Source organism: Anarhichas minor, unplaced genomic scaffold, assembly GCF_050575085.1.
Source record: "Anarhichas minor isolate MPS153535 unplaced genomic scaffold, ASM5057508v1 ptg000136l, whole genome shotgun sequence".
Taxonomy (NCBI): domain Eukaryota; kingdom Metazoa; phylum Chordata; class Actinopteri; order Perciformes; family Anarhichadidae; genus Anarhichas; species Anarhichas minor.
The window spans coordinates 7,206,868-7,234,593 of NW_027466582.1; the positions used below are offsets into that span (position 1 = coordinate 7,206,868).

General features: G+C 43.2%; 4 protein-coding genes across 4 annotated transcripts; 2 read left to right on the forward strand and 2 right to left on the reverse strand.

Annotated features, from left to right (window-relative positions):
* The first annotated feature begins 5,380 nt into the window (after positions 1-5,380).
* Positions 5,381-16,249, forward strand: parp1 (poly (ADP-ribose) polymerase 1). Its single transcript, XM_076084359.1, has 23 exons — positions 5,381-5,606; positions 6,476-6,638; positions 7,069-7,184; positions 7,323-7,537; positions 9,502-9,592; positions 9,723-9,839; positions 10,013-10,189; positions 10,379-10,541; positions 10,624-10,764; positions 10,895-11,134; positions 11,255-11,320; positions 11,411-11,543; positions 11,772-11,967; positions 12,070-12,198; positions 12,416-12,499; positions 12,689-12,811; positions 12,915-13,043; positions 13,189-13,287; positions 13,508-13,660; positions 13,856-13,983; positions 14,094-14,155; positions 14,820-14,934; positions 15,488-16,249. The coding sequence occupies exons 1-23, from the start codon at positions 5,484-5,486 to the stop codon at positions 15,567-15,569; spliced, it is 3,045 nt and encodes a 1,014-aa protein (XP_075940474.1). The 5' UTR covers positions 5,381-5,483; the 3' UTR covers positions 15,570-16,249.
* On the reverse strand, positions 6,791-8,735 carry adorb1a (adenosine receptor B1a). The gene is made up of 2 exons (XM_076083945.1): positions 7,589-8,735; positions 6,791-7,478 (listed from the first exon to the last, which is right to left on the reverse strand). Exon 1 carries the CDS (start codon positions 8,733-8,735, stop codon positions 7,614-7,616), a length of 1,122 nt encoding a protein of 373 aa, XP_075940060.1. The 3' UTR covers positions 6,791-7,478; positions 7,589-7,613.
* A 628-nt stretch (positions 16,250-16,877) lies between the features above and the next one.
* On the forward strand, positions 16,878-24,606 carry lin9 (lin-9 DREAM MuvB core complex component). Its single transcript, XM_076084405.1, has 15 exons — positions 16,878-16,990; positions 17,963-17,995; positions 18,460-18,551; positions 19,365-19,475; positions 20,060-20,190; positions 20,327-20,452; positions 20,628-20,785; positions 20,917-21,050; positions 21,194-21,322; positions 21,631-21,732; positions 21,824-21,904; positions 21,992-22,117; positions 22,211-22,393; positions 22,558-22,655; positions 23,633-24,606. The coding sequence occupies exons 1-15, from the start codon at positions 16,960-16,962 to the stop codon at positions 23,736-23,738; spliced, it is 1,641 nt and encodes a 546-aa protein (XP_075940520.1). The 5' UTR covers positions 16,878-16,959; the 3' UTR covers positions 23,739-24,606.
* A 188-nt stretch (positions 24,607-24,794) lies between these two features.
* Positions 24,795-26,320, reverse strand: mixl1 (Mix paired-like homeobox). Its single transcript, XM_076084406.1, has 4 exons — positions 26,224-26,320; positions 25,815-26,035; positions 25,616-25,736; positions 24,795-25,369 (listed from the first exon to the last, which is right to left on the reverse strand). Exons 1-4 carry the CDS (start codon positions 26,318-26,320, stop codon positions 24,795-24,797), a joined length of 1,014 nt encoding a protein of 337 aa, XP_075940521.1.
* Between the last annotated feature and the right edge of the window lie 1,406 nt (positions 26,321-27,726).

Below are 27,726 nucleotides of genomic sequence, written 5' to 3' on the forward strand. Positions count from 1 at the left end.
CCGAGTGAGACATTTGTCTTCATTGACATCGCCATGACGTGGACTGAGGCCCAGAGCTACTGCAGAGAACACCACACAGACCTGGCCAGTGTGAGAAACCTGGTAGACAACCAGAAGGTCCAGAATCTGGTACTCTCCTCACAAAATTATGCCTGGATCGGCCTTTTCAGAGATGGATGGAAGTGGTCTGACGGAAGTGATTCCTCATTTAGAAACTGGAAAACTATACCTAAAGGTGTCTCTAACACTTGTGCAGCAGCAGATTTTAGTGCCAATGGACAATGGGAGAACCTGAACTGTGACGTCAAGAGAGCGTTCATTTGCTACAGTGGTAAGCTATCATTCACTCAGTGTTTAAATGTGGATTTAGGTTTACTTTATTAGCAAATAGAGTTTAAAAAATACAGAAAAACATCAAAAGTAGAACAAAATAAAACCATAACTATCAAGTTATGGATAAAAACACATTGAATATGCAGATCAACTGCAGATGATGGAGAGTGATCGCCTCGTTGATGCTAGAATGCTAACACCATGCTAAGTTAAGCTAAGGTTTTCTTGCACCAGCCATATTTAAAGATTGAGCTGATGGGAAATTACCATACTTTCTATTCTATCATTCAAAGTGTTAAAAATTCAAGGATGCAGATTATTATCAACCAGAAATGTTGTGACTGATGAAGTTTGTTGGTTTTTAGCTCCTGTTTCAAAGCAAGTGATAAAAGTGAGGTTGCAGAAAAGCAGCTCGTCTCTGGATCTGAATGACCCTGTGGTGATGGAGGACCTCTTGAAGAAGGTACATCTTTCTAACATTTAAAAGAGAACAACCAGGTGATACATGTGATTGAGTGGACTACTAAGAACAATGTAAATGTGCTGTGTGCAGTGCACTCGTGTATACGTCACTATTGAAGGTAGACTTGTGTCCAAAGAACATGCAAACAACAAAGCTGTTCTAGTGGGAACCAGAGTTCTTCTAAAGCAGAGCTTCCACATGAGGACAGTGTGAGAAAGGATGCAGGATGTAAATGAACAACAGCGTTTAGTGAAGACTTCTTCTCTGTCAGCGACATTCAGGAAGTAAATGTTTTTGTATCTCAGCTCAAACAGGGGCTGAATGACGACATCAAGCTGAGCTGGAAGAAGCAGCCGGATGGAAAAGTCTTCCACAAGGAAGAGAAGAAGACAAAGAAGAAGGAGACGTGTCCAAATAAAGATGAGCTTTAATGGTGTTTGAATCCACTCTGGTCTGAGGCTTCCTTTATCCTCCTCCTCTTCTTCCTCTTCCTCCTCTCAATCAATGGTAGAAAGTACCCAAGTACTGACCCTTTGCTGTGAAGTAACGTATTTACATTTCATGCTACTTTAGACTGTTACTCCACTACATTGATCTGTCAGCTATAGTTTCTACACTCTTAGAAATAAAGGTTCCAAACAGGTTCTTCATGAAGGGCTGAGGTTCTACCCAGAACCATTTGCTTCTGAAGAACCTTTTCCTTCTTCAAGGGTTTCTGAAAGCACAGGTGTTAAAAAAAGCCAGAAACGTGGGTTGTGCTGTGCCACGTCAGCCCCGGTTCTTTAGAAACCTCATGAGGAACACATAGTGAGTTCTAGATGGAACCATTTGGATACAAAAGGATTCCTGGTGGAGACACACCGGTGGGATCTTGTTGGTACCCTTAGAAGGTGGAAATGTTCTGCATAGAACCTCCAGAGAAGATTTTGTCTGGAAACTTTCACATATGGTTCTGGGTAAAACTAGTTATGCTTCGTTCTAGGTAGAACCCTCTGAAAGGGTTCCAGGTGGAACCTTTAGAAAAGGTTCTACCTGGAACCAAAATGGGTTCTCCTATGGGGACAAGCTGAAGAACCCTCCATGGTTCTAGTTAGCACATTTATTTCTAAGAGTGGTTTCTTTGCACACTAAGATATTTAATATAAAGTGTGTGATGAGCTTATTAAATATGATGCATTGTTTTGTAGAATCTCAACCTGCTGCAGCGTTAAAATGCTACTTGCATGTTAATCAGTAATAATGATCCAATAACATGTTTATGATAGTATAGTTCTCTATCAGAGTTTATTCTGCATAATGAGGAGTGTTTCTCTTGATCATGAAGAACTTTGTTCTGTAATTCTAAAATGTAGGACTTTTTATTTGTAGTGTTGTGTTTTCTCATGGTGATGGTGCTTCTTTTGCTTCAATAAAACATTTGAATCAGCTTCCTGTTTCACCGCAGTTCTTCATGTACTTCAGGTCCAAATAGAGTGTGATGACTCTAACAGACATAAAGTGTGGGGTCAAAAACAAGCCTCACGAACAGCTTCAATGCTGCTTTCCTCTTGATTTCACTGAAAATATGCTTCTATGTTCAAGCAGCACACTGAGTGAAGTCTTTATTACTGAACTGACTTTCCACCTGAACTACAATGAACTGAGCAACATTTCTCTGGTCTCTGCTCCTCATTGTTTTGTCGCACAAGTTCATTTCTAGAGTAAAAGCAGGTCTCCCAAAGAGCAGAGATCAGGGTTCACATCCTCGGTCCTGTCTGTGGTCAGGTTTAGGAAACAAAAACCCGGTAGGCCCGTTCAGTGATCCTTCACTGTGGAGGCGTCCACGTTTTACCGAGCAGATGCACTGGCACACAATTTTCACCCGAAATGTGTTTAAGAATATAAAAATACATTAACTGTAGAATTAAGATAATTCTATGTTTGAGGAAAACTGATTATAAAATATGAATATATATAAACTGATGAAACTGTTTCTGCAGAATGCCTGAGCCGACTAGATACTGTAGTACTTGTACATGTATCTCTGTTAGGTGTGTGTGTGTGTGTGTGTGTGTGTGTACCAGTGGCGGCCATGCATTTTATACTTGGGCCTTCACTGCTGTCCTGCAGCTGAAATACCACCTTATAATCTCATGATGGCGCTACAGTTATTATACGTTTTTGGGCTGTAACTATATATGTATTCGTATTAAACCGTTCGGTACGAGCCTTACTAACCGAACAATACGTTTGAATAATATTAGTGCATTAGGGAAATGCAGGAGCATCATTTGAGAGAAATATAATGTTTTCAGCGCTCAGGTGGGAAAGTGGTTCTCAACTGGTCTGACTGCAGGACCCACGATCACCACTTAATGACAAGCCACGACCCACTCTTCTCTTTTAGAGACCGTCTTATGATTTCACTTTCATAATTCACATAATGGACACACTGCTCTGGTAGGTCTTTCCTCGTCTCTCCCCCGTGTGTCACGGTGTGTGTACATCTCACTCCAGTCAGGAAACTTGTCAGAATGCCCATAATCTACACCAAGCAAAATGCAAAAAATGTCAGACTGGAAGCAGAGCAACTGAGGAAGACAGTAGCTGTGCAATGAGAAAATAGGATAATGGGAAAAATATTTTTAGAAATTATAATACATGTAGTGTATTTAAGAAACATTATTAAATTATAAAATAGATATAACTTTGTGATTCTGTTTAGGCCAGCAGAGAAGGCTTTGCAGGCCCTGACGGCCCACCACTGCTCAACAGTATACAGGAGTTTAAATTAGCTCCACTTAAGTTTGACCAGCTGCAATATAAAATTACTGCTCACACATGAATGAATTAATAGCTACTTGATACTACAATATTAAATGATATAACATTCTGCCTACAGTGGGAATGCAAATAACTTTACTTCTTCCACCACTGGATTAAGATGAAATAAAATAAGCCTTTATTTATCCCCAGAGAGGAAATTCAGGCGTTGCAGCAGTATAAAGACAGAAATCAGCACTAATAAATAGTGGAAAAAAATAGGGAAGTAAAAAAAATAGTAAGAGGTACGAATAAGTAAAAATAGAAACTAAACAAAACCAGTTTAAGATCAGGTATTGTGGTGAAGTGACAGTGGCGTGGTTAATAGCAGCGAGTCCGCAAGAATATATGTAAACATAAATCTGATAGTAAACTGTAGTATAGTTTTATATCTAGTATAAATGTTGTGAGACAGTATTATATTACGATAACAGTCTGGTATAGTGCATTACAGTATAGTATGCGATATGTAAGATAGCATAAGGTGGGATAATTATTATTATTATCATCACTATTATAATAACTATTATTGTTATCACATACCGTAAAGCATGGTGCACGTTATACTAGTTATTATTACATTGCACTTTATACTATAAGTTATTTCCCATGCTACTACTACTATGTGATTTTCACATGTATAAAATAATAAAACACAATATATATATATATATAACTGTCCCTCTGAATTGTGAGTCTGGATTCATTTAAACTATGTGCGAGGGTATATTAATATGTTATAATATGAATTTATTTTGCTTCCTTCCTTCTTTAATTGAAACTTGAACAGCTTCACATCAGGCAATAGCGAACCCTTTGATATCCTGACAAATACTTTGCACGTGGGCTAATCCCAGCTCTTCAGCAGAGCTTCCGCTGTTCATTCTAAAATATTTCACATGTTATCGAGGATGAACATGAACGAACTCCCCCATTCTCTGGACTCGATTACTTCTGGCTGCAACTCGCGCGCGTATTCTGCGGTCGACTCCCTTAATCGTATATTGTGAAAGATGGATCACTCGGTAGTTGGAAAAAGGGGTTCTCTGTGTTCTTACACTATATTTTTTCCTGAGGCATATACAGAAGAATAAACCCAAACTACTGCACATCTGGCGTCTGATGGACCTGACACGAGAAGCCACCTTTAAGATATATTTGACTCTTTTAATTCAGTGTTTCACTACCAACATGTATGGAAATAAATATGAAATCTTTATTTTACTATATTGTGTGTTATATTTATTGTCTGAAAACAATACAATTAATAGATCTTTATTCTAAAAAATATCAGTATCTGTCTTCATAAACCACCATGGTTACACAACAACATTGCTATTAATAGATCAGTAGTTAAGTTGGTTTTAAGTCTTGTAGGGCAAGTCAAAGTCTCATACTAGTTATTATGCTAGTTATAAAGTCTCAAGTCTTTGAGGTCCAGTCTAGTGAGTCCACATGTTTGTGACTCCAAGTCTCCTTCAGCTTGTGTGCAGGGTACTAATCCACATCTGGCTGGAACCCTGAAGCATTAATGCCCAAATAAATGTCTACACCTGGACCTTGTTGTTCGGTAGATATGCTGCCCTCGTGGAGTAATTTACAATAGAGCTTAAAACCTGATACCCAGGTTTCAGAAAACTCTTCAAAGTATTGATTAACGGTACATTTTCGTGGTAATCTCATCTAGAGAGCAGCTGGTGCTTTGTGGGGACGTTTTGGTGCCAGTAAACAGAGACAGAGTGAGAGCTCGTGTCTCACCTCTATGATGCCGTGAGGCACGCGGGCTTCCCTTCTCTGTGCTTTGATTGTGGCCCCTTGTCATCAGAAGAAAGTTGAGCCTCACACTCAGTTTCTTTTTATTTTTTTGCAATAATATCAACGAAGTATGGCGGAGTCTCAAGAGGACAAGCTGTACAAAGCGGAATATGCCAAAAGCGGCCGTGCATCGTGCAAGAAGTGCAAGGAAAACATAGCGAAAGACTCGCTGAGAATGGCCATCATGGTGCAGGTAACGACGTCCGGACTCATGCGGAGACACATGCTCTGTTAGCTCGCTCACTGCCGGGATGCTACCTCCTGTGAATTAGCTGGTTTATTCTGCGAATATAGAGAACATTTATGATTGCACGAGAGCGTGAAAACATGCAGTTCGTAGTGTGGTTTCAGTTGTGTTTAGGTTAGGCCCTCGTTAGCATTGTTAAATGTCTTGTCATTGTCTGCGGAGTGTTGCTCACAAAGAGCCGCTGAGCCTGTCTTAATGTCGGACTCTTGCGAGCACGCATCCTGCTCTTCACGAAAGGGGAGTTTTGTATGTTTTACGTGGCTCGAGGTTATTCTTCAAGACGACAAGCTGCACAATGTCTGTGTGACCATCTGCCTCAGAGGCCAACATATAACAACAGTATTATTAATACATTGCAAAGTCTCCACAGAGAATTAATTCACTTAAGAGGCTAAGAAAGCTTCAGAAAGCTTAAGCTTTTCATTCATGGCCTGTGGAGCAGCTCCAGATCCTCAATTCATCACCTATTACGTTTTAATAAGTACTCATTTAAATAAGCCATTTCATGTGAAACAACATAAAATAATCAAAACTGACATTGGCCACCCGCAGTATATGTTGGGAGTATTTCCATTCTCCCTGGTTGTAGTTGTTTATTGTGTCACCCTTCCCCAAATAAGTGCCCAGCCCACCTGGACATACAAGATGCCAAAAAATGGTGAAAGGCTACATAATTTATAACATATATCTTTGCATTGCAATCAAAGAAATCAAATTTTTTTTAATCCTCCCCACAAAACTGCCACAAAAAAAATGTCACACATGCTCATCACTGGCTGAGTTTTAACGTATTGTGTTTGCTTTTTGTCCGGCAGTCGCCCATGTTTGACGGGAAAGTCCCCCACTGGCACCACTTCCCCTGCTTCTGGCTGCGAGCGGCGGCTCAGTCGACGGCTGATATCTCTGGGTATTCTGACCTCCGCTGGGAGGACCAGGAGAAGGTCCAAAAGGCCATTGAGAGTGGCGGAGCGGTAGGAGGTCAGTACTCGACTTTTAGCATTTAACGTAGGTCTTAATGGATTGTTGAAATATCACATTCCCACACACAACATGTACGAGCTGTAGTCCCAGTGTGGCTTCATGTAGATGATTTGAAATCTTAAATATATTTGCATAAAATCAGCCAAACTTTATTACATTCGTCATAAACATACAGTTGCATACATGACATTTGACCTCGGCGTTTAACGCAGCCTAAGCATTTTAGGAGCCGTGGGCTTCTTTGGGTTCAGTGCCTGGCTCAGAGACCCTTTGGCAGAAGGAGCGGTGGGGTTGAACCGCCAACCTTGGTTAAAACACGACCCGCTCTACCCATCAGAGCCACAGCCACCCCAATATAAACAATAACAATATTTAGAAAAAATGATCAAAGTAATATATTTTACTCGATTGCTCTTCCTTCTTGCAGGAAAAGGGGACCAGAAGGGCGGAGCTAAAGGACAGAAGACACTGAATGACTTTGCGGTTGAATATGCCAAGTCGAACCGCAGCACATGCAAAGGCTGTGATCAGAAAATAGAGAAGGTTAGCAGCTACTTTTAGGAAAACTGTTACAAATGCGTTCACGTTATTCAATATGACATATGTATTAGATATCATGTAAGTTTGATCAACGGGGGATCGTTCCATTAGGGTTACAGAGTCTACGATTCTCTCCTTTAGGATCAGATCCGCGTATCCAAGAAAACGGTGGACGCAGAGAAGCCCCAGCTGGGTCTGATCGACCGCTGGTACCACACGGCGTGTTTTGTGGGCCGCAGGGAGGAGCTGGTCTTCAAGCCCGACTACACCGCCGCCCAGCTGAAGGGTTTCAACGCACTACGGGCAGAAGACAAGGAGGAGCTTAAGAAGAGGCTCCCTGCTGTCAAAACCGAAGGGTGAGTCCAAAAAGAAGGGATGATATTATTTTGTGCGGGTTGGGTACTTACGATGTGACAGACGGCGTTCAGTGTTTCAGCGTCGTGCCGCCGCCCGCTCTCCATCATCGCCGCCGACTGCATTTAAAGCCTCTCTGGCTCCCGCCGCCCTGCAGCATGTGAAAATTGCCTTGAAGGCGTCTCTGAACGCCGTCATCGTGTACGCATACAGGAAAGGGTTGACAGCCGAGTTGGCATGTGACAGGATGATGGCAGCGAGGAGCAGCTCCAGCGGCACGGGGCAGCGTGGGCAGAGAAGCAGGAAGCAGTTGATCGTGTGGAGGGGGATCCAGCAGACGGCGAAGAGGAAAAGAACCAGGAAAAGGGAAGTGGCCGTCTTCATCTCTCGGCGCATGCTGGCCGCAGCCCTCGTCTGTCCCTCCCCTCTGCCGCCGTGCTCCGCTGCAATGCGCTTCAACTGCCGCTTGACTGTGACGAAGATTTGGGCGTAGATGAGAAACATGATCACCAAGGGTGCCAGCACACACGCAAAGAAGTTGAAGTAGACCATGTAGGTCATGTCCACCACCGAGACAAAGAAACAGTAGCCTGAATCGGGGGGCGTCTTGTGCCAGCCCATCAGAGGCACGAGCCCGATGAGAAAGGCCAGCAGCCACGTGGTCAGGATCACCAACGCGGCGTTACGAGGCGTCATCAGCGCATTGTAGCGGAAGGGCATGAATATAGCTGCGTATCGCTCCACCGCCACCGCCAGCAAGCTGAAGATGGAGCTCTGGGTGAACATTATCAGAACACTCAGCATAAGCAGACACAGGTAGAGGTTGTGATGTGGCAAACCAATGCCGGTTAGGATGGCGCAGGGAATGGCAATCGTGCCCACGCCGACGTCGGCGACCGCAAGCGAGACCAGGAAGTAGTTGGTGACGGTGCGTAGCTTGCGGTCGAGGCCCACGGCGGCACAGACGAGCAGATTGCCGATTGTGGAGAGCAAGGCGATGACGAGCTCAGCCGCCATGTACGCCATGTTCGGGGAGATCGCCAGGTCAGCGGGCGGAGGTGAAGGAAGGGAGGAGGAGGTGTTGGAGGAGGATGGAGTGGAGGAGCTCTGTAAAGGCTGCAGGAAAGGAGAAGAGGGACGGGATGAGCTTACAGTTTGGTGGAGAGTGTAGAGGTTCAGCAGTGCTGTGGCGTTCTCCATTGTTGTCCCTAAAGAAAGAAATGAGATTCAAATAAGAAGTCAAGCTCAGCTGCTCAGTCAGGTGATGAAATGCAAGAAAGCTAACTAAAGTTACTCACCAGTCTACTGCAGGATAGCGCTTTTTAAAACAAGTGTTACTACTCAGAGTACGTCATCGTTATTCTGACTCCAGCCATCCTGATAATGCTCACACTTGTCCTCGCATTGAACATCTAATGCTCTGTTGGAACACATCTGAAAGATGCTTCTTTATAGAAGTCCCCTCTTCCCTCTTGGCATCAGTAGTTGTCTGATAAGGGACGTTTGTCTTGTTTTTTTGCACTACAAAGGATCAGACTGAGACCGGCTGCTACTGGATGGTCATTAACTGATGCCTGCGTGTGTGTGTGTGTGTGTGTGTGTGTGTGTGTGTGTGTGTGTGTGTGCGTGTGTGTGTGTGTGTGTCTGGTCTCACGGGGAGGCTAATGAATGTTTCTTGTCAGGGCAGAGGGGATGATATCAGCATTGACACCTGGGATTGTGAAGACATGTACCTGCTTGTGTGTCTATTAAGTGATGGGGCCCTAATTAATTTCCCATAATGAATGAAGGTGTCAGACTCGGGGTTGTTTGTTCCAGTATCCCTTTTGGCCTCATTTAGGAAGTTAATTTGGATGTTTTTTCTTCTTCTCTTCTTTTTTTTTTTTTGTCCATGCTGAATTATTAAAAAAAGAAAACAACAAAAGTTTGGAAGAAAACTTTTTGGACCTTGTGTTTGCTCTTACAGGAAGCGTAAGGCTGATGAGATGGATGGAGCATCAAAGAAACAAAAGAAAGAGGAAGAGGAGGAGAAGAAGCAGCTGGATGAGCAGTTAAAGGTACTTTCTCTTCTTCTTTTAGTTCCTATGTTGCAGAAAACATCACATTCTGATTGGCGGCCATGTTTTTAATATGCTGCTCTGTGTGTGTGTTTTTGTTTCTTCTTCTTCTTTTTTCTTGCATCTGCAGAACCAAAGTCAGCTAATTTGGGGAATCAAGGACAAGCTGAAGAAGTTTTGTTCAACCAATGATATGAAGGAGCTTCTGATTGCAAATGGCCAAGAGGTTCCCTCTGGAGAGTCGAATGTAGGAGAGCCTCTTCTTAGTCGACTGCCACTGTATTCAAAATGAAATGACATTTAAAGGTTGTGTTGAGGGAGAAAGTGTTGTTGTTGTGTGTAACGTCTACGCGACTAACTGTCATACTTGATGCAGCTGGAGTTACTGTTCCGTGATCAGCACATGTGTGTTGTTTACAGGTGGTGGACTGCCTGGCTGACGGCATGGCTTTCGGTGCTCTTGAGGCCTGTAAGGAGTGCAAGGGCCAGGTGGTGTTCAAGGGCGACGCTTATTACTGTACAGGGGACATCTCAGCCTGGACAAAGTGTGTGTTCAAAACCACCACACCCATACGCAGAGACTGGGTCACCCCCAAGGTAGGTCGCCTCCTCTCAGGGCCCCTTTTGGTTCCTTATCGGGTCGATGTTTTCATGCTGAATCACCGCCTGTAGCCTTGAGCAGCTGAATTCTGGTTGGAAATATAGGTTTTAATTTGTCCTGGTGATTGAGCTACATCTCTACCAACTACTTACATTTACTATTTGGAATATTCTTTATCATTTTAGGAATTCCACGAAGTTCCCTTCCTGAAAAAGTTCAAGTTCAAGCGACAGGACCGAGTTTACCCGAAGGAGGCTCCAGCCCAAACTCTCCCCAAAGTCAAAGCAGAACCCTTGGCGAGTGCATCCAGTGGCCCGACCGAGCGACTGCCAGAGGGAGCCCCCGCAGGTCAGTGACCGCACCTGAAGGAGCGCGTTGGTATCCTGCACACATTGAAATATTTACCAATATCTGTGTGTCTATCCCGTAGACAAACCTCTTACTGGTATGAAGCTGTTGTCTGTGGGCAAGCTGACCAAGAACAAGGACGATCTGAAGACTGCTGTGGAGGAGATGGGCGGGAAGATTACCAACACAGCCAATAAGGCGTCCCTCTGCCTCAGCACCAAAAGTGAGCTACCCGTCAAAAATTGCAGAGTTACCAACATGTGGTCCAGGGAGCGCCATCGATGTAATATTTCCAGCGTTTCTGACCTGCCGTCTGTATCCCACCTGCTTCTTCCTCCTCCATGTTTTCACAGAGGAGGTGGAGAAGATGAGTAAGAAAATGGAGGAAGCCAGGGACGCCGGCGTGCGCGTGGTCTCCGAGGATTTCCTCACAGACATCAAGTCGTCGGGTAAAGCCCTCCAGGAACTGGTCTCCCTGCACGCCATCTCACCCTGGGGTGCAGAGGTCAAGGTCGAGGCACAAGCTGCGTCTGCAGCCTCTAAGTCTGGAGTGCTGGCTGCCAAGAGCACAGGCAGGGTGAAGGAGGAGGAAGGTAAAAGATACTTATTCAGCTGTTATTTTATTGTTTTCGAGGGGTGATTCATCTGGACTTGTGTTATAGTATTGGACTCGTTGGTGTATATTTATGAGTAACTCATCTACATTATTCCAGGTGGTAACAAATCCAAGAAGATGAAACTCACGGTCAAAGGAGGCGCTGCTGTGGATCCAGATTCAGGTAGTCACGAGGAGCACCCTGCATTGAAGACGTATCTCTGTCCCTTTTTTTATTGTCTTCTGACATGGACTGGTGATTTTGATTTCCTAGGTCTGGAGAACAGCGCTCATGTGTTGGAGCAGAGCGGGAAGATGTACAGCGCTACGCTGGGCCTCGTGGACATCGTCAGAGGAACTAACTCCTACTATAAGCTGCAGCTGCTGGAGGATGATGTACAGAAACGGTCGGTGTGACTGAAGAAAATCATTTCACTTTCTTTTTTTTTTTTTTGGTTGTGCAGAGGTTATTGAAAGCTTCATATTCCACTAGTCATCCCGCACATTTCACTTTATCGGGTGTCTTGGCTTGCTAACTTTTGTTTTTTTCCATAATTGTAGAAATAATAATTGTATCAGAATGATCATTCTACCTAGACTATCTCTGACATTGCCCTTCTTCCCTGTATGTCCAGATACTGGGTGTTCAGGTCATGGGGCAGAGTGGGCACCACCATTGGAGGCAACAAGCTGGACAAGTTTCACGACAAAAACTCTGCACTGGACAACTTCCTGGGTGTTTACAAAGAGAAGACGGGCAACGAGTGGAGCTGCACCAACTTCACCAAATACCCCAATAAGTTCTATCCTCTGGAGATCGACTACGGACAGGTACATACGTCAACACGCACTCGAAACCAGAGAGGACATATGTGACGGGTTTGTTTTGTTCTGTATCTGAATCGGCTCTGTGGTCTTCTTGTTTCTTGACAGGACGAAGAAGCGGTGAAGAGGCTGACGGCCACCGCCGGCACCAAGTCCAAGCTGGCCAAGCCCGTCCAGGAGCTGATCAAGTTGATCTTTGATGTCGAGAGCATGAAGAAGGCCATGGTGGAGTTCGAGGTAAGACTCTTATTTTGTTTTGTTTGTGGCCATGTACGTGTGAGATAAGAACCACAAAAGAACAATGTAGTTTTCCTTTTATTTATTTATGTATTGCACTGTAAAAGAAAAATACACATGTCCATCTCAATAGAGCCTCATTTGAGCCTCACCCGTGTGTGCATTCATCTTCTGTGTCCCACCTACGTACGTCTTATCGCTCCTGTCCCGTCTTCAGATTGACCTCCAGAAGATGCCCCTCGGAAAGCTGAGTAAGAGGCAGATCCAGAGCGCCTATTCTCTCCTCACTGAAGTACACCAGGTCAGCACTGTTTCTCACTCTTTACCTCTCTGTTGGGATTCCTTGTGTGGCGCATTGCAATCCACTCTTAAAGCATTCAGTTCCTTTTCCTGTTTCCCTTTTATTCAGCTCGACACTTGTGAAGCACAGTTTCTCCCCTGACCATGCAATCTTGTTATTACTAATTGGGTCTCTTTGTTTTCTCATTAGGCTGTGTCAGTCAGTCAGTCCGAGGCCCAGATCCTGGATCTCTCCAATCGCTTCTACACCCTGATCCCTCACGACTTCGGCATGAAGAAACCTCCACTGCTCAGCAGCCTGGACTACATTCAAGTAAGGACACAAATACCGAATCCCACCGTACAGTTCTGTCTCGCTTTATAAATGTGCGGAGTATAAATGCATCTCACAACATCCACATTACATCACTGTTCAGGCCAAAGTTCAGATGCTGGACAACCTGTTGGACATTGAAGTGGCATACAGCCTGCTGAGAGGAGGGGCCCAGGACAATGAGAGCGACCCCATCGACATCAACTACGAGAAGCTCAAAACCAAGATTGAGGTGAGGGGTGTAGTTCCACGTTTTTACTCTTTCGTGCTTATGGACGGTTGTATTTTCTCTCTAAGAACAACGTTCAGCGTGGTCATTGTATGAAGAGGTTATGTATGGAAATATTACAGCGTGCTATATATTTGTTGTTTCACAGGTTGTTGACAAAACTACAGATGAGGCTGAGATCATTAGGCAATATGTTAAGAACACCCACGCCGCTACACACAACACTTACACACTTGAAGTGCAAGAGGTAAGTCAACGGTTTGACAACCGCTTCATTTGAATATTGTGTTGTGAATTCTTAGTTTGTAGAAATCTTTGTTTCTAATTACTGATTCAGTCACAAACTTAATGTAAATTCTTCTACAATATGTGCATTACTGTTTATATCGACTGTATGTACTGTTGTCCAGCATAAATTACCATCTCGCTGCATTTCCTGATTTTTTTTATTTTTTCCCATCCTGTAGATCTTCAAAATAGTTCGAGAGGGAGAGCGCCAGCGGTACCGCCCCTTCGAGGAGCTACACAATCGCCAGCTGCTGTGGCACGGTTCTCGTGCCACCAACTACGCCGGCATCATGTCTCAGGGTCTTCGCATTGCCCCTCCAGAGGCCCCAGTGGTGAGTTTGTCTTTGTGGTTAGGCTGAGTTCAAGTTTGAGGGGAACCAAAAACTGCTTCCTCCATTTGTGCTTCGGCCACAATGTAACGCGTTCACTTCCCGAAATAAACTTTCAAATATTCCGTCATGTTTTTAAGTATATTTTTCCCCTTTTCAGTCCTGTGTTACATTGCCGCTTTGCTTCATTTTCTCCAGACTGGTTACATGTTCGGTAAAGGTGTGTACTTCGCCGACATGGTGTCCAAGAGTGCGAACTACTGTCACACCTCCCAGTCGGACCCTGTAGGCCTCCTACTGCTGGCCGAGGTGGCCCTCGGCAACATGTAAGTGACCGTCTGAGTTCTTTAAAAAAAGAGAGCCTGAATATCAACCTTTTCATGTGCTTTATGTGTGATGATAATATAAATGAATGTGGGTTTTTTTTTTAATGCAGGCATGAATTGAAGAAGGCGTCCCACATTTCAAAACTACCTAAGGGCAAGCACAGTGTCAAAGGTCAGAAAACTTTAGTCACTGCACATTTTGTTTTGATTGTCCGCGGGCTGTTTGGGATAGCTTAAAGGCACAGTGTGTAGAATTTGGTGGCATCTAGCGGTGAGGTTGCAGGTAACGTAAGCCACCGAGTGAAAAACCGTGCTAATACCGTTCATTTCACTCCGTGGCCATCCTTAACCATAATAACACTAATTTAGGAATAACGGAAGACATACAGCAGCTGACGATACCACGGTTTCAAAAGCGTGTTAGAGAGCTACGGTGGCCTTCAGGTAAAGTAAAAGTGTTATTGGCCCTCTCTAGAGCCAGGTTTTGGTTTGTCTGCTCTGGGCTACTGTAGAAACATGGCGGTGCAACACGGCGGACTCCGTGAAGAGGACCTGCTCCTCTAGATATGAGCAGATATGCAGAGCTTATTCTAAGCTAACAGAAACACAATAATCCTTAGTTTCAGGTGATTATCCACTTATGATAATATAGTTATTAATATTATATTATATTTCCCCTAATTCCTACACGCTGTGCCTTTTTAATAAAGTGTTATTTAGCTGACTTGCACAACTTGTTTTGTTGAACATTGTCATTATCGTGGTAGGAGCCTCTTGTTTATAATACATCAAAGTTTGAAAATACTTTTATTCATTAACTTTTTTTGTTCTTGCAGGTTTGGGCAGATCTGCTCCTGATCCAACTGCATCTGTCACTTTGGATGGCGTGCAGGTACCTCTGGGAAAAGGAGCCAACACGAACATTGATGACACAAGTCTCCTGTACAACGAGTATCCTTTAACACTGACCACCTGGGTTATGACTTTTACAATAATCTTTCCAAATTACCCCGTATCTTTCCTGCTTTGCCATATAATTACGTATTTAGTAGTTTGTTGTGTGCGGAGTCAAAGACTGAGGCAGTACAAATTGTTCTCGACATTAAATAAACTGACTCAATTTAAATTTATAGTTTTTATATAATGTGTACAGGTGCTTTAGATTTTACGCTATTGCCAAGTTCACATAACACGAAATTTAGCCTGAATTTGGACTCATGTTTCCGATCTAATTTCAAAATAGGATTGATCTTGGATGGCTGGTTTAAAAGCTCAGCATGTCTTATCTTTAATGTCAGAAGGGTTGTTTTGTAACCTCCCGATCATGATGTAGAACACTCTGAGGAACCAATGGTGTTTTATACCAATTACAATTAGGTATTCTGGCATAAATTGGATCATCTATTTCTGTTCCCCTCATGTCTGTAATTTGTGTGAAATGTCCTCTTATTTCACCGAGTCAGTCATCTGTAGTCTTTGTTTTCCTAAGCTGCTGCTCCTCCAGGTACATTGTGTATGATGTGGCCCAGGTAAACATGAAGTATCTCCTGAAGATCAAGTTTAACTACCAGACGTCCCTGTGGTGAGAGATGCTTTGTCCAGACCCTCCTTCAGTGAAAACTAAAACCACTGTTGCCTCCAAACGCCCGGGCTTCATTCGCTGCAACAGAAAATATTTGGTGATGGAATGATGCTCTACCATGCTTTACAACAGGCAACGGAAGTCTCAAGACACTTTATTGCTTTTTCATCAGGTTTAATAGCTGGCAGTCTTCCATACTAACACATTATGTACTTAAATACCTACTTCACTTGCTCATAAAAGAGACAACTCACAGTTCAATATTGTGATTGAAGCAAGCGGTGCACACTACATAGAAAGGTTTTGGTTTAGACATGAACATCAGAAAATGTTTGTAGTTTTCACGTGGTTATCTTGAATTTGAAAAGGATCTTACGACTTCATTCTTAGTTACACTTTTAGTTAATTAAGGTTTAGTAATGCAAGTTTAGAAGGGATTGTCTGCAGACATACACAAACGTTTTGTCGACTGTTGGGTTCAAAGATACTGTACAAGGTTGGACGTGTATATATTTGTTTTGTTGCTTGTCTCTCAAACTGTCTTCCTTGCCGAAAATGAAAAATGTGGTTTGTGTTTTTTGCAAAGTGTTCTGCAAAAGAAAGGACTGCGATGTTATGTGCTACACTTTTTCTTAGTGTTTTTCTCGCTTACCTCAAATACAATAAAATGTTTTCAAAAGGTCATGCCTGCCTTTGTCTATCATTATTTTGTTCCACTGCATGTTGGATACAATTTCAATTTTGGATTTGATTACAGTGAAAATAAATGTAAATTTGCATGTCAAGTTTTCAAAGTTATGAGATGCTGGATTTATTTCCTGTAGGGCTTTCTCTTTTTCCCTATTAACCCTTGGGCAGGTCAGAGACAGTGTGATGCTAGATCTTGTAGGACATTTAAATATTAAAAACCCTAATGCCACTAAACAGAAATAGTATTTATTAACTTGATTTCCCATTTGAAAGAGACTAAAAGGCTTTTTATACTGGCTATGGTTTTCTATGTTTAACATTGTTAAAAACAACAACTTGCACCATGGGAAGTTGGGAATAATACATAAATTATTCCCAACAATGAATTAAATTGAAGAAAAAATAAACATGTGACTGTAACTCAAGTGCTGTATGACAATGTGTGGATGCGGAGTGTCTACTCTGACTTTCACTTTTGCTTAAGAAACTGTTTTCCAAGAACTTCCCGTTACATTTCGTACGGAAAGTTGGATTTATATTGAGTGACTGTAAGTGTGTGTTTGCACATATAATACAAAGTGATTCTGCAGTCGTCGGTTTGATAAATGATGTGCTTTTTATTTCTCAAATCGCCCTCCAGATAGCGTCCCGACCCAGAATGCAGTTTGACAACGTCTTTGAAAAAGCGGCGCGGCTAATTCAAGATGGCGGAGATGGACCAGCTGTTAGACGAGAGTGAGTAATAACATATATTCAAGGAGTTTTGCATTGTAAACACGCAGCAGGCCCCGTAGTGATAAAATACAACATTTGGTGATACACTGCTATTGTTGTCCATGTAATGAATATCGTAAGTTTTGGGCAGAGTTCACAAAGTGTTTTCTATACGCTATAAGAGATACCGGTCTCCCCAAGTCGGCTAACGCTTGTTAGCATGAGAGGCTAACCATAGCTAATGTTGGAGTTGAGCAAGTTACTTTAGCTCAACTGGGTAAACAAATAATGTTAGCTTAGCTATGAGCTAACGTCTGCTAGCCTTACGTCGTAAGCAGCAATAACAAAGGGACTACCACAACGTCTCTGTTAACGTTACTAAAAGTATCGTTACACACGTTAGCCAGTAACGTTAGCTTGGTGCAGTTTGTTAGTCTTTTATTTAACGTTCGTTAGCGGTTGGTTAACGTTACATGGTAACGTCGTTGTGTATCGTTTTGACAAGACGGTGAAGGGAAACTAGTTATTTTTGCTATTAAACAGATGAAATAGTAATTTCAATCGATGTGAACGTAGTTGATTTAAATACATGTTTATCTCCTGGTCGTACCAAGTGTAACGTTAGCTTATGTTAGCTCGTTTCGTGGGTATGATTTGTACAGCTGACGTTATGCCCATTCTTGACAGCTCATATTGGGGATTAAGGCCTAACTGACTGCGCTAGCTATATGTAACTTCAGTTAACGTAGCGTTAAGCTATCCGGCTGCTGTCAGTGTTTAAAGGGCAGTCTCATAAGCACCCTGCAGACGTTTTCTGTGGTAGCTTTAAAAAAAATGTATTGAGTATCACTAACTTAAAACTAACGAGAACGGCCTCGATACGTTTTTTATCACCCTGAAGTGTGTAGTAAAATATTTACAGTATAGTCATACGCCGTGAGTGCGTTACTGTAACGTTCAATCGATGTAACGCTAGCCTTTTCTCTTTCCCAGGCTCCTCAGCAGAGGCACTTGTCAGTCTGAAAGGTATGTGAGCTGCATCTTTATTTAACTTTCTGTGTATCTGTCCCTGGCACTGTGTAAGTATATTGGGAACTACTGTGTCAAATTCCATGTATGCCGAAACACACTTAGCCTATGAAGATTTTTGTGAATCTGGTCTGCGTGTGCATTAGCAGACACATGGCATAGGTTACCTACGTATGTCCTTTATTGTATTAGACTTCTGTATGACGCGCCACAACGACAATAGACAACCCACCCTACCGTACATTTGTGGCTGATGCCGTCAGAGACACAGTGGAGTTTAGTCCCCACATTGGGAAGGATAACATGTGTCAACACCTGTAAGAAAATGATCTACCTCAATTACATCATCTGTGAGATGAGAGTAGTTTTGAGTCTGGAATTCGATAATGTGAATGTCTCAGTGGGGTCCTGTATCAGGTGTCCTCCCACTATTTTGAATTAATGCATTTGTTTTTTTATAGAAGGCAGTTTGTCCAACACTCTGAATGAAAAGAACAGCTTCCCAAGAGCTCACAACACCAGGGGACGACAGTCCTCCCTCATAATGGACACAGTAAGAGTGCTTTCTTAGCAATTATACTTTCCAGCTCCCTGGTTGAATTTATTGCCACATTAAGAAATGCAGATTTGGAAGGAATGTGCAATCCACATGCAACTGGTCAGTATGTCGAGTGCAAATCTATCAAGGCAGTATGTCTGACTGTCAGCGGCACAGTTTGGGACCCCTAGAAATAAACTGCAAACCGGAAAGTGTGGCAGTGTGCACCAACAAAGATATTGCCGACACTGACTTAAATAGCTGATATTGGATATCGATGACAATGGGCCCGATCTAATCAATTCAATTTGATGTATATTCTATATATACTATATATTACTGTATTTTAATTCCTGTTTAGGTAGTGACCAATTTGTTGCTGCGTTAAAAAGCTTACTCTTTAAAAAAAGCAATGTTTAAGTTAAACCTGTTGTTGCTTTGCACATAAAACGATGATTCCAGTCCCTTCCACACAGTGAGGCATACAGCTTATTAATACACACTGGTATTGGATCGATACCCAAAACCCATGTATCGCTACCAGGATTTAAAAAATTGGATTGGTGCATCCCTATATTGCCTGATTATGCTTGATATTGCCTGAATCTTGTGTGTATCTGCATGATTGCATTGATTCAACTACATTTTTTACATAACTCCAACTAATGTGGGTCAGTTTTTTGTGCTTACAACTGCGCTTTAAATTGATTTCTGTAAAGTTCTACAAGAGAAATGTACACAAATATTTGCGACTTGTATGAAAATGATTTTATTCTCGAAGTATCATTGGCACAATTCATAAACTTCTTTCAACATGTATCCTTCCAGCCCACGCGGAGCTCAAAGAGAAGTCGTTTGTTTCGGGAGGAGGATGAGTCGCCCCAACAGCGTCTCCCCTCTAGATCCCCTCGGAGGAGCCAACGGGTCAGCACCCCACAGGTACAGCCTGCTCACTGTGAAAGGGACTCGTGGGGGGTAGAAGCCCTTCCTACTCTCTAACGTGTCACTGAGCCCACCTGTGCTGCAGCAGTAGTTTATTGCAAATGTAGTCCTTGACTTAAGGGGAAAATGTGCCACCTTTTTTTTAATGTGGATTTCCAATCAGCAATAACGGCTCCAAATTGCATAAAAACGTAATTCTGAGTGTATCAGAAAACGATGTGACTGCCAAGTTGTTTGATGAAATGAACAGATTGTGGTACGGATTCAAACGTGACTCCAGACCGCTGCCTCTCCTTCTTTAAACATAAGCTACAAAACCAGTGAAGTAAACATAGCAAGACTTTTAAGCAACGGTGCTTTCCTGCTAGTCGTCTGCTTGACCACACAAAATAATTCATAGCTTTGTTTCCGGAGGAAGAAGTTGCCCTTGAGTGAATAATGTTACAGCTGCCTAGCGTAGTGAAAGAATGAATTTGTGTAGGATAACCCTTCTTAAAGTGTTCAATTTATTGTATTTATTATTTTTCCAAACATAGATATGCCTTTATGTGGAATAACTGTTTAAATGTTTTGCTTTACAGAAATGTTCTAATGTGGTGACACCAGATAAGAAGGCATCCCAGAAAATAGGGCTGAGATTAAGAAACCTCCTTAAGCTTCCCAAAGCTCACAAATGGTGCATCTACGAATGGTTCTATTCCAATATCGACAGGTACATTCTCACGTTCACCTTCAGAAGACAGCAAGTCATTTTGATGAATTGTAATCGATTCAGAGATGCTTTTTGATCTGCAATGTTTGTCGAATGATGTGTTAACGATGTGCGTTATTATTATTATCTCTTCCAGACCGCTCTTTGAGGGCGACAATGAGTTCTGCCTGTGTCTCAAGGAGTCTTTCCCCAACCTGAAAACGAGAAAGCTGACGAGGGTCGAGTGGGGAACAATCAGGAGACTGATGGGGAAACCCCGACGGTACACTGCAATCTTTAAGACGTGTGCTTCTAGCTTCTACACGCCGTTTTCACTCCTCGTGTTTGTCAAACATGTTGAAATAGTTTTCTCCCTGCATTTGTTTTTATGACGCCGTTTCCTCAAAACAAAGCCTCAAAAGAGATGTTAACGCGTTATGCTTCGTTGACCCCTCCAGGTGTTCGTCAGCGTTCTTCGCTGAGGAGCGGACAGCGCTGAGGCAGAAGAGGCAGAAGATGCGTCTGCTGCAGCAGAGAAAACTGTCCGACGTGTCGAACTGCAAAGACCTTCCAGATGAAATCCCTCTGCCACTCATCATAGGAACCAAAGTCACCGGTAAGACGGTTGGAACGAAACGCACCCAGTCTACAATTTTCAGTATTCATAGTGAGGATGTCCAATGCTCATTTGAGGTGTGTTACCAGTAATAATTCTGATTCAGTTTGTTTTTCCTCTCTGTTCCTCAGCTCGACTCCGGGGCGTCCATGACGGGCTGTTCACCGGGCAGATCGATGCAGTGGACACGAGCGCTGCCACCTATCGCGTCACCTTCGACCGCAGTGGCCTGGGAACACACACTGTGCCTGACTACGAAGTCTTGGTAAGAATGGCCTGTTGTGCGTTTTGAGGTTACACGTAACAACTTTTAGTTGTTGATTCTGTCAAAATACAAAGATGTGCAGTAGCTGTGCTAAAGGAATGTGATTATAGTCTTGGACGTCGGGTGATGCTTGTGTTTTCCAGAGCAATGAGCCCAATGAGACCATGCCCATCTCAGCCTTTGCCCAGAAGCATCGGATATCACGCTACATGCAGAACGTCGTGACTCCGCCCAGGGGGCCTTACCCATCCGCCACCACTCCCATCCTCATGGTACCGTACCCCTACATCTAAAGACAGATAAACATGTGCTGTGTCAGCACAATGTCAATGCTATTTGGTACTGATTTGAATCTGCTCTGGCTGTGAGAAGGCTGATCTACTGCAACAGATACTTTTGGGAGGCAGCCAATAATCCCGATCTGGTTGTGGTCCACATATCTCGTACAAGCAGGTTGTGAATGTATATATGCAAAAAGTATGTTTAGATATGTTAGTCAGTGGTGGCATGTACTGTATAGGGACAGTTCAGACATTGTCATCATAGAAAAAACAACTAGTCTTGATGTTTTTGATAACAGGACAATGACCCTCTCGTCAACCAGTCGCCGTGGAGGAACAAGCTGCCTGGTGCTGAGGGAGATACTCTGGGAGGATTTCCTGTCAAATTCCTCATCCAAGTGGTAAATACTTCCTGTGATTACAATGGAATACTAAAATATGACATCCTACAGCTTTGTAACATATTCTTTGTTTTATTTTTTTAATGCCTAGACGAGGCTGTCCAAGATCCTCATGATCAAGAAAGACCACATCAAGAACTTGAAAGAAATGAACACAGAGGCAGAGAAGCTGGTACAATCATCATTGTTTTATTAAAAGTTGATTCAAAACATGAGATGCATACATCAAGCCTAACTAAACTTGTGCTTTTGTTTTCAGAAGTCGTACTCGATGCCTATTGACCTGGACTTTCAGAAGCGGTATGCGACCACAGTGCTCGAGCTTGAACGGCTTAATAAGGATCTGAATAAGGTGCTCCATGAAGTTCAGCAGTTCTGCTGTGATGTAAGTCTACAGATGCACTTCTCTCCACTGACATTCCTAGCATCTCACTTCATAGTCCACCTTGACCAATCTAAATAAATGTGTCCGTTGCAGCTGGCTCCAGATCAGGGCATGGTTCCGGCCGACCATCCCACAGAGCTGCGGCGGCGCTGTGAGGACGAAGCCCAGCAGATGGTGCAGCTGAGCAACTCGCTGAAGGAGGGACAGCAGAGCGTGACCAACCCCAGCCTGACGCACCTCATCTCCCGCCTCACCGCTCTACTGCTGCAGATCAAGGTAAAGGATGTAGATACATGTTTATATCAGGAGAACATCGATACGTTAAGAAGCCGGTTGTGAACGTTCTTCAGCAGCTTTTGTATCTACCACAATAATTACATAACAGACAGATATACTTTGATAACTTGTTCATTAATCTATTTTTTCCTAATTTGTTTCAGTGTCTGGCAGATGGGGGAGACCTGAATTCCTTTGAATTTAAATCTCTAACAGACTCCCTTAATGACATCAAGGCGTCCATTGATCCCTCCAACCTCAGGTAAAAAGCCCCTTCAGTGTTTCTAGCTAAACCTCCTCATGCCTAGTTCACACCACTTTAGCCCTGACACACTCTCCGACAAAAGCCTCAGATCAGAGGCAACACGGACCACAGTTGTTGCTGTTGCTCCTACGTAGGGTGTTGGCTGTAGCTCTAAAGCTAGGACTCTCTGTCTGTCTGTATGTGGGTATTATCCGTAGCATATCTTCAGAAGCGTTTATCCGATCTATTTCACACTTGGTGGGTGTATTGATGGGGACTCAAGGGATTGCCGTGGAAAATCTGCTGCAATTTGGACACACGTTCAACATTAATACATTTTGAATAAACAAGTAATAGTGCTCTGTGCCCATGCGGCTTCAGGGCTCTGAGCACGGCATGCTTGCCTCAGGCTAAATGAGGCCACATTAGGTGCCACATGAGTACATTTCCATTTTAAAACGCATATCTGTTGTTACGTCTATGCTGAGCCAGCAGAGCTACGAGTGTGACGACAGACAAAAAACGAAACCAAGAGGAAACAAGTGAGACGTGTATTGACCACATTTATTGATCCATAAACTAGTCAACTTTGATTTGTAAGTGTTGATCTAATACTCTGAACATGAGTAGTAAACATAACACATAACAAGGCAACTGATATACATAGGGGACATTTTAAAGATGTGTGAAAATGGGCTGTTTTGTGAACAACAAGCAGGACGACGTCCGAGTCGCTTCTCTCGTGTGAATTTGTGACAAAATGTAGATTGACGCCTAAACATACTCATCAGGGATTCCTTCCACTAAAAGATCTTTTAGCATGTGACACCCCCCCCCATGTCGCTAGTCAGTCCAGTAGTGTGAAAACCACAACGCATTTTAGACCCGATTACCAGGCAGCGAGTTGTGTAGTGTTAACAGCACAGCAGTCTGACAGCTTTGAAAGTCCTGTAGGTTCTGAACATTTCTGATACTATTGTCTTCTGTGTTCCTAGTTGCTTCCAGAATAATGTTGAGATCCACGTGGCACACATCCAGAGTGGCCTTAGTCAGCTGGGAAATCTGCACGCATTCTCTGCCAACAACACCAATGCAGTCTGAGAACCGGCCTCCTCCGCACCACACGCAGTGGTGCGGCCCGTTAACACGGTCTCTTGAGACGGTGCTTTCACCTGAACTGATACGAGACTGCTCACACGGATGTTGTGGACCACCACCAATGCGATCTGAATTTGGACGTCCCAGTGAACCGACTCAGCGTTCTGCCCGGACTCCCGCAGCGTTGTGCTGAAGGGACGGAGGACGTCCGAAGTATTTTAGCCGCCCATTTTACTGTATGAAAAATGTTGGTGCACCCAATTGAACACGAATCTGAAAGAACCTTTAGCTGTTGCTACAAATCCACATCTCCAAACTGTCGATGGTTATTTATTGGTTTCATGTGCCAAACATTGATTCTTACCGTTTTTATAGTCCATATTTATTTATTTTTGAGTAGGTGTGTATGGTTATGAAACAATATTTTGCTATCTCTAAAGTTTAACCCTGTAAGTGACGTGTTCTGTTGCTCCGCTGATGGTAAGCACGGGGAGCAAGAATGTTTTATAAAATTGTTCATTGTAGATAATTGTACAATATCTCTGATTATTAGAACTACCGTCAACATTTCTGCTGTGTATTCAGAAATGGGTTTTTGTAATTTTGTGTGCACTGAAAAAGATTTTGGTATTTTTATAAAGGAGAACTCTGGGGTTTTGAAGCCTTTTACTTCCTTAAGATGATCTTAGCATTTCCATATTTGGCATGGCTACTGCTGCAACCCCCACACTAAGCCCGGAAAATTTAAGTCAACCGTTTTTTCCTTGAGAATCTCCTTTTTCAGTTTTGTAAAGTTGTATATGAGAGTGCCTCGGGGCAATTGTATATAAATGTTTCCGTCTTTTTATATTAAACATAATATTGCAAAGCAGTAATCTGTCTTCTAGTTTTTAGTCTTTATTAACAGACATAAACAAACGGTTTTCTTTTTATTCTTTTTTCACAATCAACACTTTTATTACAATTTAACAATAAATACAAACTTTCCATTTACGCAAACAACTGTATACTGCCTCTTATGATACATGTAGCTGTCTTTATATCGGCTCTTATAATGCATCACATAAAGCCACTGAAGCCAGCCATGGCCTCGTTTTCCCAGTCGGAGTCTGAGTCGGTAAAGTCCGGGGCCTCGGTAGTGTGGATCGGGGAGAAGTGACTGAACCGGTCCCCCGTGGCCCTCACACATGAATACTGGATTTGGCATCCGGTATCCTTTGGGGATGACCTGCTGAAGTTATTCTGGGTGGGGATGGGAGGAATCACAACTTTCATCTCTGGTCCGATGGTCTTGTTCGGTGGGAAATTGTCATATTCCACCAGAACCGTTGGTCCCTGGTTAGCGGACATGTTGGCTTCGATCTTGGGAGGCTGCTCGTTCTCGTTGGGGTACAGATGGACGTTACAGCACGGGACGTTAACGCTCAGCTCGCGTCTTTGCATCTGCTCAGGCGTCACTCTGGTTCGCTCCTTGTCGTAGATGCAAGAGGCGGACGTGTGTACGTAGCTGCTGGGTTCGGTGGGCATACTGGTTCTGTGAGCATCGTCTGTGTTTTGGTGCATTGTGGGTCTGAAACTCTCCTCCAGTCCAAAACCTCCTACCCTGTGTGCCTCGGCTCTATGGTTGTCATAAACTGAAAGAGAAAAGGTGGGTGAGGCAATTAGTTGTGAAATAAAAGAAATGTGGTGTTTCACATTGATGCGAGTTGTTTTCCAGCAACATATTCTATCAAGGTAGGGGACTTTAAATCAAGCATGAAGACATTTCAGCAGCAAATTGGGTCTGAGAGGACAACAACTGAGAACTTGATGCCTGAGGGGGGAAATAAGTGGATCGGAAGCCAAAACAAAAATCACAATAATGTGACTGTAATAATTACCTTTCTCTGGGCCCATCCTGCTCTGGAGCTGGCTAAAGGGACCAGCTGCTGGCGAGTTTGCGACCTTCACCGATGAGCCAACTTGGCGACGAGACTTAGCCCTTCTGTTCTGAAACCACACCTGCAATTTGTGTGTGGAAAATGTGAGGACAGTTGAACAACTTGGTGTTTATTAAGATACCATTCCATTAGACATTACCTGAATTCTGGACTCCGGTAGCCCGGTCAGAGCCTCCAGTCTCTCTCGCAGGTAGATGTCGGGATATTTAGTCTCCGAGTAAACTTTCTCCAACACCTCGATTTGCTGCTGGGTGAAGTTTGTCCTCTTCCTCCTGTGGGTCAGTATTGCCACGCATTTATCCGCCCTCGGCACAGAGTTTGCTGGGTTGAAGTAGTTTGTAACACCTGAGGCTCCATAATCTGAAAAATAAAACGTGCACACTATTTAGTTAAGGACCGTTAGATAAATGGGAGTCACAGAAACACCACAATGGACGTGTGCGTAAATTACGCACTGACCCGGCTGTAAACCGTTACTTGCTGTGACCTTTGGTGTGTGTTACGATACAGTTTGTCACAGAATGATACTTTCACTACCAGCCACATACCTGAGTTCACCATGCTGTTTATCTGCAGAGGTCCCTCGTGATACATCTGGAAATGATTCAGATCCCCGACGCGTATATTCCCATGAACTGAAGACATGCTCCTCGACGTCTTATTTCCAGCGACTGACTTTAGTCTGGAGACCTGCGCGCCTCGCTGGACTTAAATCCTCCCGCGATCAAAGGTGCTTCGGCCTGTATGTGTGAATGGGGCAACCATCGGGGCCGGCTGGCACTGCAGCAGCCGCGCACTGACTTCAGACGTCTGCACGACGCCGGAGGTGTGAAGGCATCACACCTGGGAAGGTGGAGCGGCCGCAGGTCTCTTTTAAAGGGGTTTTTAATGGAATCTGCATGCTCAATACACATCGGCAGTGAAAACATTTATCCGCTTTGGAATGGATGAAGCAATAACTGACCAGTAGCCATCAAAGCGAGGCAAATCGGAAACTGCCATTTCCTAATCTGAGGCCCCTAAGGGTTGCATTGTGTTGCGTGATGATAACAGAATTGAATACAGTTATTTTCCGTTATATAAACATATCCCCCTATTTTTCAACAACTGATTGAAAGAGCCCTTCTGCAAAGTGACTAGTTCCCTATGATAATTTGTGTACACAATGAAATATAGGATGCAGAGTATATCTACTGGATATGTTATATCCGTATAACAGGAAGACACTCAATAAATACACTTTTAAAATAACTTAAAAGGATATGTCATTAAAAATGTATTTTTGTCTTGTTGATTGTGATTCTGCATCTAGACATTATACAGGGTTCTAACGTTTTTCTTTGTGATTTCCCCCCTTTTAGACTTCCATGTGAAATAAGATAAGTTATGTTTTATAAAGCTTCAGGTCTTTAGGGGTCTGCTCCTCCACATTGATGTGTAGGAAATTGTGCTTCCTGCCCCCTTTCAGCTCCAACAAAGTTAATCTCAATACACAAACCTCAGTTCTAAAGTACCCAGGATTAAGTGCTTGTTATTGAATGGCTCACCTTCATTTGATTTGGAGGAGGAGGATCACGTGGAGAGGTCAGGTAACACCACAGACAGACTAATTTGTTCACACATATTTGGACAAGAATAATCTTTAATGCTTACGTGTGCTTTTAGTGAGAGTCTAAGCTCATTTCATCAAAGAATTTGTCATTGTGAAATATTGTGCATACTTGGGCAATTAAGGTTCAATTTCATGCATCATATTTAATTACTTTGTGTGTGGGGCGACATCATTGCAATACAGCGTGATTGCCAGACTTGTTACCACAACATTATGATTTATGGGATGCAGCTGTAACTGGGTTAAAGTCATCCTGGAGTAGATGTTATGAGTTTAGCATTAAACTATCATCCTCCTGAAAGAGACCTGTAACATGGACCTAAAAAGAAAAACACCAGAGGTTTTATTCTGGTTATTTTCTTGTTGGTCTCTGTGGGAAAATTACTTGACAGCCCTTGTATCATTTCACATCCACAAGAGCACTTATTGATCTTTGTAC